At 44.5% G+C, this 12,540-nt stretch overlaps 1 protein-coding gene across 1 annotated transcript in view; it reads left to right on the forward strand.

The window, feature by feature from the left end:
* The window catches only part of LOC107119346 (synaptopodin 2-like protein), a gene marked incomplete at its 3' end in the record, with an annotated part of 34,558 nt that extends 26,195 nt beyond the window's left edge, over nucleotides 1–8,363 (forward strand). The window contains exon 3 of the mRNA XM_015421812.1: nucleotides 7,699–8,363. Within this exon, the coding sequence (XP_015277298.1) occupies nucleotides 7,699–8,363 (665 nt within the window). The remainder of the gene's footprint in view (nucleotides 1–7,698) is intronic.
* Nucleotides 8,364–12,540: the final 4,177 nt, after the last annotated feature.

The raw sequence follows: 12,540 nt of genomic DNA on the forward strand, positions 1-12,540 counted from the left end.
TATATTTGTTTCAAATTCTCCCAATAATGGTTACAGATCAATTTTTATAAAATTGGCAGAGAAAATGTTTAAATTTTATTTGGAATAATAAGAGGCCTCGAGTCTAAGCTAGAACTCTATATAGATAGACAACAGCTGGGGGACTACTGATGTCAAACTTGTGATATTATTATGCTTCATCACTGTTGTCCCAAATATTGAAATGGGGAAAGACCAATTCCAGCCCTTTGTGGACCAAAATGGAGCAACATCAAGTCTCTCCCATGTCACTGGAAGCTATCCTATGGCAAACAAAATCACAAAGAAGTCCATTAATGTATAATTTAACAACTGGTACTTCTTTGAAACTATGAGATAAATGCAGGAAATATATATGACCAGGAATGACACAGTTAATTTGGTTTTCACAACATCAGTATTCCAAGGCAAATTGTCACTGTCATTGTTCTGTATGGATAAAAGCTGACCTTAAAAGATTCTTGGATCTGTATTGGTATGTATGGTAGGTAACATTAACTCTCAGGTAAATACAGAAATGAAAGTACAGAAATAAAAACCTCAGAGTGCATAAAACATGTCCGATATCTCTACACTAATGCTCAGAGTATGGGAAGCAAGCAGGAGGAAGATCTTCTTCTGAACAAAGATGTAGGACCTTATGAATACAACAATATACCTATTTGAAATTCTGGACATTATATGACTTGTTACAATGTAAATAAAAAGAGTGAAACTTTACAAAAACTGTCTCTCAATAGTTCATATCCTCTGGTGACGTCTCACAATTATCAAAGAAGATTTTCTATAAAATACAACAAACTCTATTGTAATACACATCACATATTACTTAAACACCGGCCCCTGCCATACGGCAGGGAAACCACGAAGCAAAAGTGAGGCTAATAGAGCCGCTCCAACGTTGAGACGCTGCGGCGGGATCCCACAGATCCCCTGGCCGCAGCGCCTCTTCTCCCCGGCAAGAGCAGACGCCGGGGAGGACGAGCCCGATGGGAGGGGGAGGCTGCCGAACTGCGCATGCCCGAGCATGCGCAGTACGGCCGGGGGCCGGGATGCGGCGGCGCAAGGACGCGCCGCCGATCCCACGGCCAGCTTTGGGTGCTCCAGACGGTTGCAACCACCTAGATAGGTGGGTTGTTTTTGCAGCGGGGCATCGTCATTTGTGACTGATTAACATGAATCCTGTCAAAACTTAACATTAATTCCTCAGAGGGATTCTTACACAATCCAGGTGCAGCTCAGGGACTAATAAGATCCTAATGTCTAACAGGTGAAACTCCTACGTAGTGCTATTCTTCTCCTCAGAGGTTGCCAACTACCAGGGAGACTATGTTTCCAAACTGGCATGCTGAAACCTCCAGATGTTCAGATCAAATTAACTGAAAATAACTAGTTAAGTCAAGAGATGTGTACAGATCTGCTGGATTCCTATTAAGGATTTTTTCAATCCAGGTACAGCTAGGGGGCTAATGAAATCTTAATGCCTAACAAATAAAACTCCTACCTCATGCCATTCCTTTCATGAAAGGTTGCCAACTGCCAGAGAGACTATGCTTTCAAACTGGCATGCTGAACCCTACAGATGTACAGGCCAAAAGAAACTGAAAACAGATGTTGTAGATAACTAGTTAAGTCCAGGGATGCATTCAAACCTGCAACATTATTTATTATTATTTTAATATGAATCCTGTCATAACTAAATGTTAATTCCTTATAGAGATTCTTCCACAATCTAGGTGCAGCTAAGGGGCTAATGAAATCCTAATGTCTAACAGGTGAAACTCCTACTCAATGCTTTTCTTCTCATCAGAGGTTGCCAACTACCAGGGAGACTATTTCTTAAAAGCAAAATACTGAAGGCACAATCACAAACAATTCCTATGTGAAGGAAAAATGGGAAGAGCCTAAAGAAGCCAAGGTGGCTCCATGAATAGCTTTCTAAAGACTTGAGAAATAAAAAAGACCCATTTAGGAAATGGAAGAAGGGCCGTATAACCAAAGATGAATATGTGTAGTCGTCTAAGAGCTCTAGATCCTTTTTGCATGTACCACTGAATATGAACAAATAACCACTGCTTTTGGAGAGAGAGAGAGGAAAGCTGAAGCTCACTATGAGTTTAGGCTAGTGAGAAATGCTACAAACAACAAAAAAGGGTTCTTTTCTTATTTTCAAAGTAAGAAAAAGAGCAAGGGCATGGTAGACCCATTGCGGGGACAAGAAAGTGAAATTGTAATAGGGGATGAAGAGAGGGCAGAACTGCTCCATTTCTACATTTCCTTGGTCTCTTGTGAGGGAAATGGTGCTCAACATGGCAAAAACAGAACACATGATGATGGAAGGGGAGTTGCAGCCTAGGATTGGCAAGGGGTAGTAACACGGAATAACATAGAATCACAGAGTTGTAAGGGGCCATCCAGGCCATCCAGTCCAACCCCCTGTTCAATGCAAGAAAAGCCTAGAGTATCCCTGCAAAGTGTTTGTCCAGATGCTGCTTAAAGACTGCCATAGGTGGAGTACACAAACACCTAGTTTCTTTAAACGAAACAAAGTCCTCGGGGCCAGATGAACTGCATCCAAGGCTACTAAGCGAACTCACAGGTGTAATTTCTGAGCCTCTGTCCATTTTTTTTTTGTTGAGAATTCTTGATAAGTTCTGCATTTATGCAGGAAAAATCAAATGCATAATTATTGGAAGGGGAGGGACTTGTCTTGGCAGTTAGGAAGTTTCTCCTGATATTTAGCCGGTATCAATTCCCTTGTAATTTCCACCCATTAGATGTAGTCTTGCAATCCAGAGCAAGAGAGAATAGATCAGCTCCATGACAGCTCTACATGACAGCACTTTAAATATTTTAAGACTGCAATCATGTCCTCTCTAAGCCTTCTCTTTCCCAGGTTAGCCTTTCCTCTTTCAGCCTTTCCTCATAAGACTTGGATTCCAACCTTCTCACCATTCTGGTTGCCCTCTTCTGGACACGCTCGAGCTTGTCAACATCCTTCCTAAAATGTGGTGCCCAAAACTGGACACAGTACTCCAGGTGAGGCCTGACCATAACAGAATAGAGTGGAACTACCACCTCCCGTGATCCGGACACAATGCTTCTGTTAATGCATCCTAAGATTGCATTAGCTTTCTTTGCAGTCACATCGTACTGCAGGCTCATGTTTAGCTTGTGATCAACCAGAACACCTAGATCCCTTTCAGATGAGTTGCTGTCAAGCCAAGTCCCTGTGCCTTAGATTTTTTGTACCTGTGTAGGATTTTGCACTTATTGAAATTCATTTTATTTGTCTCAGCCCACTGTTCCAGCCTATCTAGATCATTTTGAATCCTGACTCTCTTTTCTTCAGAATTAGCAATCCCACCCAGCTTCATGTCATCTGCAAATTTGATAAGCATCCCCTCTATGTCTTCCTCCTGGTCATTTATAAAAAACATTGAACAAAACTGGGCCCAGGACCGAGCCCTGCGGCACTCCACTCGAGACTTCCCTCCACATAGATGCAGAGCCATTTACGAGCACTCGTTGGGTACGATTTTTCAACCAACCAGGAATCCAGCCAACGGTTGCACCATCCAGCCCACATTTAACCACCTTATCCTGAACTTAGTCGAATGCTTTACTGAAATCTAGATACACTATGTCCACAGCATTGCCAGAGTCAGCCATTTTAGTAACTGTCAAAAAAGGAGATAAGGTTAGTCTGGCATTACTTATTCTTGATAAACCCATGCTGGCTACCACTAATTAACTCATTCCTTTCAAGGTGCTCACAGACAGAGCTTTTAATAATCTGCTCTAGAATTTTTCCAGGTATTGATTTTCCAGGTAATTTCCTGGGTCTGTCTTTTTTCCTTTCTTGAAGATTGGGACAACATTTGCTCTTCTCCAGTCTTCTAGCACAACACCAGTACTTCAGGAAATCTCAAAGATTAGAGCTAGAGGCTCTGAAATAACACCTGGGATGCAAGCCAGCCGGCCCTGGAGATTTGAAAGTGTTTAAGGCAGCTAGATGCTCTCTAACCTTATTTTACTTACTCTGGACTGGCAGTTCCTCCTTCCTTCATATGCCCTGCATTCTTCAGATTGTATACAGCTCGCCTTATGGTTAAAGACCAATGCAAAGTGAGAGTTGAGTAATCCTGCGTTTGTATACAGCCTTACAGTTAAAGAACGATGAAAAGTGAGAGTTAAGTAATTCCGCTTTGTCTTCATCCCTTGTTAAGGCTTGACTGTCTTCCCCTAGCAATGAGCTTACCCCATCCCTGTTCTTTTTGCTCCAAACATAGGCATAGAAACCTTTCTTGTTATGTTTAGCATCCCTTGCAAGCCTCAGCTCCATCTGTGTTTTAGCCTTTCTGACACCATCCCTACAGATTCGAGTGTGCTTATTGTACTCACCCTCAGTAATTTGTCCCTCCTTCCATTTCCTGTACATTTCCCTTTTTAGTCTCAGTTCTTCAGAGAATTCCTTGTTCAGCCACCTTGGCTTAATTACCCACCCTTCTTTCTCACTTGGATAGTTTGAGATAGTGCCTTAAGCACTTCATTTTTCAGCATCACCCTGTGCAGTTTTCCCCCTCAGGATTTCCAGCCACAGGATCCTATCTAATATTTCTCCGAGTTTTTTGAAATCAGATTTCCTGAAGTCCAGGATACGAGTCCTACTATGTCCTGGTTTCACATCCTTCTCTATGTCAAATTCCAAGCTGACATGGTCACTATTCCCCAAGGATCCCACAAAGTTCACTTCATCAACCAGTTCTTCCCTGTTAGGATTAAATCCAGGATAGCAGATCCTCTGATCCCCACCTCCACCTTCTGAGAGGTGAAGTTGTCTGCAAGGCTATTAAAGAATCTGCAGGATGCCCCATGTCTAGCAGAGTTCGATTTCCAGCAAATATCTGGATAGTTGAAATCTCCCATAACCACTACATCCTCTGTGAAAGTTTAGCAAGCTGTTGTACAAATGCATCATCCAGTTCCTCCGGTTGGTTTGGAGGTCTGTAGTATACCCCCACAACAATATCCCCTTCTTGCGCTATCCTTACCCACACACTTTCAACAGGGCAACTCTCAAAATCTTGAATTTCAGTGGAAGCTTATTCATTCTTGACATATAGTGCCACCCCACCTCCTTTTTTGTTTATTCTGTTCTGTTTCAACAAGGTATATCCTTCAATCACTGTGCTCCATATATGAGACTCATCCCACCAAGTCTCAGTGATGCCTATCAGATCATACTTACTTTCCAATACTTGAAGTTCAAGTTCATCCTGTTCATTTCCCATACTCTGTGCATCAGTATAGAGACATCTCAGGGGATGCCGCACAACATCAGGCTTTTTCTTCCCACCCCTGATGGCTTCAGTTTAAAGTCCTCCTGATCAGGTTTGCAAGTCTTCCAGCAAAGACATTCCTCCCATTCTTTGTAAGTTGCACCCCATCCATCGCCAACAGTCCCTCATGTTGGAGGTACATACCATGGTCCAGGAAGCCAAATCCCTCTCGACCTATATAACCAGCCATTTACCTCCAGTATCTGGGAGGCTTTAAAACAGAGGCTAGATGGCCATCTGAAAGCAATGCTGATTCTGTAATTCAATGCTATCTAAAGTCTTAGATCGTTCTTGCTTCCTCAATAACCTACTACTAAGATATTCCATTCCTGACGACCTCCTTAGCTCCTCAACAAATAACTTAGATCTCAGAGAATGGGTATTTAAGCATGATGCTCTGCTAGATAGACACTTCATTTTAAAAACACAGTCTGCTACCTGGTTTAAATCATTTAAGAATGATCATTTTAGATCACCTTATCTGGTTAATATAGATAATCATAACCTTAGAGCAGCTTTTACATCTTTGCGCTTTGAATCAATGCCTACGGCCGTGTTGGTCGGCCGTTACAACAGAACACCCAAGGCACAGCGTTTATGTATTTGTGGCTCTTCTGCTGTTGAGGATCTCTCCCATTACATTTTTAATTGCTCATTGTACTCCCAGCCTAGGTCAAAATTTTTATCTGGTATTTTATCAGTTTTAAGCTTTTATTCAGTCTCAGAGAAGATTATATTTTTGCTAGCCGATGCCAATGCTGATGTATCCCATAGAATGGCTTTATTTGCCTTGGCTGCAAGGAAAATACGGGCCAACGCTGCTCCTAGCTAATACTGATTTTAGTGGGTATGTTGTGACTTAATTAACTGTTCATAACCTCGGTTTTAACTGTTCATAACCTCGGTTTTAACTGTTCATAACCTCGGTTTTATGGATTTATAATGTTGGATTGTATCTTATTTTATACAATTTTTGTGTTTTATTGTACTCTTCTCTGTCTGTGGTTTGCAATGGCCTATGGCTAAATACAATAAAATACAATAAAATATTCTCTCTAGTGAACTTAGGCAGATCATGAGGGGTATAGCAGGAAGGGTTGCGTCAGTGCTTAGGGTCAAGAAGTCAGAACTCAGCAAGGGAAACAAAAAGAGAATAAACTTTTGGAAGAATGGTGGCCCATCATCACATTTATGGAAGAAAAACCCCTAAATTGGGGGAAGTCAAACAAAAATAAGACAATATTTTTATACCGATACTATGAAAATATTTTGGCAGTAATGTGAGCAGGCAACAGATTGGGGGGAGAGAGGGACAGAACTGGATATTTGTAGTGGCTGTAGATTTTCTTGTTTCTAACACATAAGAAACAAAACTAATTTTATTGTGTGGAAAACACTACCATTTGTCAGGGTTCCCAGTCAATCACACTCAACACCAGGTCTGCAGGAATACCAGTTTATTGAGCGAGAGCTCTCAAGTACTAACTTGAGACACCATTAACGTCTTGTGTCAAGAATGACGAAAGCAGCGCGGGGGGCCCAGGAAATACTACCTTTGAAGGAGACCCCCTGATACCCCCAGGCCAATGAGCAAACACCTACAAGCACAGGCTAATGCGGAACCATTAGGTTCCCAGCGGGAAGCTTAGGGAAGCTCTAGCTCCAAGGCCACCTGCAAGATAAGCACCAGGCTAGAGAATGCATGGGGGAGGGAAGGGAGTACGGTCGAGAGTTACACACCCCAGCTCATGGCAGCGTCAGTGGACACCAATGAGCATTTAGGAAGCAGTGAGTGGAAAAGTCAGTCATTTGCCCCCAAACCCCTATTTTTTTTAAATCGAGAACAGGAAAATGGAAAGAGATGCCCTTCCACTGTTGTTTAATTCATACAATTGTTTTTTCTGTTGCAATATATAGGGACTAGGGGGATGTGACCCCTGACCTGGATGGCCCAGGCTAGCCTGATCTTGTTAGATCTCAGAAGCTGAGCAGGGTCAGCCCTGGTAAGTCCTTGGGTGGGAGACCAGCAAGGCAGTCCAGGGCGGTTACGCAGAGGCAGGCGGTGGCCAAACCACCTCTGAACACGTCTCTTGCCTTGGAAGTCCTACCGGGTCACTAGAAGTTGGCCGTGACTTGAAAGTACTTTCCACCAGCAGGGAACTCCGAAGTAGAGTCTGAATCCTCATTGCATCATTTCACAATCTCCTAATTATATGGCTTTTTACAAATTAAAGATTCTCATGTTAGGAATCAAATAATGCACAACATGTATGTACACATACAACAAACTATGCATGCCCCAGTAGATAATTGACTGAAATTCTGTAATCTTCTCCAGGGCAACCAGTGGAGACACGGCCATCGTGAGACAGCTGCGTTCCCCGTCCCCCAAGCAGGCGCGAGCCGTCTCACCAGCTTCCCCTCTCAGCCAGACTACTCAGGCCCTCAGCCCTGAACCGCCTGCTGCTCCTGTTGCTCCACAACCCGAGCAGGAGTCTCGCCGCCGCCGGCAGCTGGAAAATCTCACCTCACCACCAGATAGTGAAGCGTACTATGCCGAGACAGACAGTGATGCCGACAACGTGGCCCAGGAGAAGCACCGGAGGGCGCGCAAGAAGAGTCCCCGTTCCCCACCGGGGGTTCCCAACAATAAAGTGGGTGAGCCACAGGATGAAGTGTCCCTCTCAGAGCTGAGCGGTTACGAGAGCACTCTAGAGGCCGCGGCCCAAACTCGCAATGGAGGAGATGGCCTGACTGGAGTGGCCAAGAGGGAAATTGTGTGCCAGCCAGGCAGCCGCACAGACACCCCTTTCTCCGAGAGCGAGGCCTTGCTGGAGCTCCCCCCGCCTGAAGACAGGGAGCCTTCCCCAGAGGCCTTGCTCCTGCCACATGCCACCAAGACGATCCGTGCTGAGAGGCACCTCATTCCCATGGTGGGGCCTGTAGAGCACCCGGTGGATGAAGACCTGACCACCACCTATGCGGAAAAGGCCAAGCAAGCCAGTAAGTGTTCCAGACATCTCTCTGGTTGGCAACTCTGATTATCACTAATATATGCCTGCAGGTCTTCACAGACTTTAACCTGTTATTCCCACTCTCAAACCCAGGGGGCTAGAAGGCAGGTAGAGATAGAGCAGGGAGAAGAGACATTGCATAATGAAGAGGGAAACTGCACAATAATGTAAACTGATTGTTTCGGGGGGGGGGATACCGGTTGAAACATGGTTAGTAGAAAATAGTGCTTGCAAGCAGGCAAAGCAAAGAAATCGTAGTTGTATGACTGTATGGAGGTTAGTCAATTAATCAAGTAATACATAATCAAGTAAATTTGTATGCATTAGCATGTGAAAAGGAAAAGCACACAGCAGCTGCAACAGGAAACAGGAAACTTTGCAGGTTTTCCTGATCTTAATTTATATCAGGCACAGCTGTTAAGTTGTACATTATTGGGATTGCTCCTCTCAGACTGTCCATCTTCAGCTCTTTTAGGGTTTCTTGCCTGGTGCCCAGGGCTCTAGTCGGGGGGGAGCTCTCAGGTACGGAGCTCCGGAAGAGAACCTCTAGGGGGCGGGGCGGTCACGTGGTGAAGCCCCACCCCCTTCTTTACCCCGCCCTCTGCTTCGATCCTCATTCCGTTTGGGAATGAGGATGAAGCAGGAGGGTATGTAGCCGGGCCTTCTGACACACTTCCGGTGATGTCAGGGGGTGTGGCCTTCTGTCACTTCCGGTGATGTCAGGGGGCGTGGCATATGCAAATAAGTTATGCTAATGAGTTATGCTAATGAGCTCCGGCAGCTCTTTTTCTACAACAAGACCCCTGCTGGTGCCCCTCTTTAAATGTGATACAGTAGAGAAGGGGAGTCAACCATATGGCCCCAGGGTCCAGAAAAGGCCCATCCAGGGCTCTTACCCAGCCCACAAGCAACTGGTGCAAGGAACGGAAGGCTGGCGGCTGCTCAGGAGGGCGAGTGGGTGAGCAGACACATGCAGTGAGGTATGTTATTGTTGGAGCGGTTAAGAAAGAGGAAGGAAATGGCTAGGGGACGGGGCTAAGAGGCTGAGGGGGGAACGGAAGCAATGGCAGATTGATTTCTGTTCTCTGCGATGCTTTTGCTTTGAGCTGGAAGGGGGGGAAGTGATTGGGGAAAGGAATGTGTGGGAACGAGCTTTGCTTGATGCCTGTAACAAGTGGCCTCCGGAGGAGGGAAGACAAAGTGTCCCTGAAGCCTTTGCTGCCAGGAGCACTGCTATAGATACACTTTGTAGTTCACAAGTGTATGTGGGGGGGGGCGTGCATCAGCTTGGTAGGATGGATGACCAGTGTGACCCTGGTCCAACCATGACATAGAGTACGTAGTCTGAAATGGGTGTAGTCGTGGGCTTGATGCCAATGCCCCCCAGTTCTGACACAAGTTGGCTTACATAAGAACAGAAGAGACGCCAGTGTTGGATCAGGCCAAAGGCCCATCCAGTCCAACACTCTGGGTCACACAGTGGCCAGAAATACCAGGTGCCGTCAGGAGGTCCACCAGTGGGGCCAGGACATTAGAAGCCCTCCCACTGTTGACCCCCCCCCCAAGCACCAAGAAGACAGAGCATCACTTGCCCCAGAGCCCCTATCTATACCTTGTGGCTAATAGCCACTGATGGACCTCTGCTCCATATGCTTATCTAATTCCCTTTTGAAGACATCCATGCTTGTAGCCGCCACCACTTCCTGTGGCAGTGAATTCCAAGTGTTAATCACTCTTTGGGTGAAGAAGTACTTCCTTTTATCCGTTCTAACCCGACCGCTCTGCAGTTTCATGGAGTGCCCACGAGTTCTTGTATTGTGAGAAAGGGAGAAAAGTACCTCTTTCTTTACCTGCTCTTTCCCATGCATAATCTTATAAACCTCGATCATGTCACCCCTCAGTCGTCTTTTCTCCAAGCTAAAGAGCCCTAAGCGCTTTAACCTTTCCTCATAGGGAAAGTGTTCCAACCCTTTTATCATTCGAGTTGCCCTTTTCTGCACTTTTTCCAAAGCTATAATATCCTTTTTAAGGTGTGGTGCCCAGAACTGCACACAGTATTCCAAATGAGGTCTCACCATTGATTTATATAGGGGCATTATTATATTGGCTGATCTGTTTTCAATACCCTTCCTAATAATCCCCAGCATAGCATTGGCCTTCTTTATTGCAGTCACACACTGTCTCGACATTTTCAGTGAGTTATCCACTACAACTCCAAGATCTCTCTCTTGCTCAGTCTCTGCCAGTTCAGACCCCATCAATGTGTATTTATATTTAGGATTTTTGGCTCCAATGTGCATCACCTTGCACTTGGCCACATTGAACCCCATTTGCCATGTTGACGCCCACTCGCCCATCCTTGACAGATCCCCTTGGAGTGCCTCACAATCCTCACTGGTTTTCACCACCCTGAACAACTTTGTATCATCCGCAAATTTAGCCACTTCACTGCTTACTCCCATCTCCAAATCATTAATGAACAAGTTAAAAAGCAGTGGACCAAGTACTGATCCCTGCGGTACCCCACTGCTTACCACCCTCCACTGAGAAAATTGCCCACCTACACTCACTCTCTGTTTTCTATGAACTAGCCAGTTTTTGATCCATAAAAGGACTTGTCCTTCTATCCCATGATTTTTGAGCTTACTTAGGAGCCTTTGATGAGGAACTTTATCAAAAGCTTTCTGGAAGTCAAGGTAAATAATATCTATTGGATCCCCCTTGTCCACATGTTTGTTCACCCCCTCAAAGAACACTAACAGGTTAGTGAGACAAGATCTTCCCTTACAGAAACCGTGCTGAGTCTGCCTCAATAGGTTTTGTTCATCTATGTGCCTACTAATTCTTTCCTTAATAATGGTTTCCACCAATTTACCCGGTATCGACGTCAGACTGACTGGCCTGTAATTTCCCGGATCTCCTCTGGAACCCTTTTTAAAGATGGGAGTGACATTAGCTACCTTCCAATCCTCAGGAATGGAGGCAGATTTTAAGGAAAGATTACATATCTTTGTCAGGAGATCTACAAGTTCACATTTGAGTTCTTTCAGAACTCTCGGATGTATGCCATCTGGGCCTGGTGATTTTTCAGTTTTTAAGTTGTCTATCAGTTTTAGGACCTCCTCTCTCGTCACCTCAATCTGACTCAGGTCTTTCAACACCCCTCCTGAAATCAGTGGTTCTGGAGTGGGCAAGCACTTCTCATCTTCCACAGTGAAGACGGAGGCAAAAAATGCATTTAGCTTCTCAGCCATTTCCCTATCATCCTTCAATACTCCTTTTACCCCTTGGTCGTCCAAGGGCCCCACTGCCTCCCTGGCTGGTTTCCTGTTTCTAATGTATTTGAAGAAAGTTTTATTGTTGGTTTTTACGTTTTTTGCTATATGCTCCTCATATTCCCTTTTTGCCTGCCTGACCTCAGACTTGCATTTTATTTGCCATAGCCTGTGTTCCGTTTTATCAGCCTCACTGTGACTAGCTTTCCACTGCTTAAAGGAATTCTTTTTACTTTTTACAGCCTCCATTACTCTGTTTGTTAACCATGCAGGCTTTTTCCTATACCTTTTTGTGCCTTTCCTAACCTGCGGAATATATATTTTTTGAGCTTCTAGGATCGTAGTTTTAAATAGATCCCAAGCTTCCCCAATTGTTTTGACCCTTTCTACTTTTCCTTTCAGTTTCCTCCCCACGTGTCCCCTCATATCAGAGAAATTACCCCTTTTAAAGTTAAAAATGGTTGTGTGAGTCTTTTTGGCCAATTCTCTATTTGTACAAATGATGAACTCAACAACATTATGATCACTGTTTCCAAGCGGTGCAATCACTTTTACATCTCTCACCAGGTCTTGAGTGTTACTTAGGACCAAATCAAGGATCGCCTCTCCCCTGGTAGGTTCCGTGACCATCTGCTCCATAGCACAGTCATTTAGAGTGTCTAGAAACTCAATCTCTTTTTCCCGACTAGAACACATATTGAGCCAATCAATGTGTGGGTAGTTAAAATCACCTATTATTACACAGTGTTTTTGTCTAGCTGCTATCTTTAATGCATTCGTCATTTTATAATCCTCCTCTATCTTTTGATCTGGTGGGCGATAACAAACTCCCAGTGTTAAGTTTCCTTTTGGCCCCTCTATTTCAACCCATAGAACTTCCAGAAGCGAATC

Source organism: Gekko japonicus, unplaced genomic scaffold (genome assembly GCF_001447785.1).
Source record: "Gekko japonicus isolate JY-2015 unplaced genomic scaffold, Gekko_japonicus_V1.1 scaffold5416, whole genome shotgun sequence".
Taxonomy (NCBI): Eukaryota; Metazoa; Chordata; class Lepidosauria; order Squamata; family Gekkonidae; genus Gekko; species Gekko japonicus.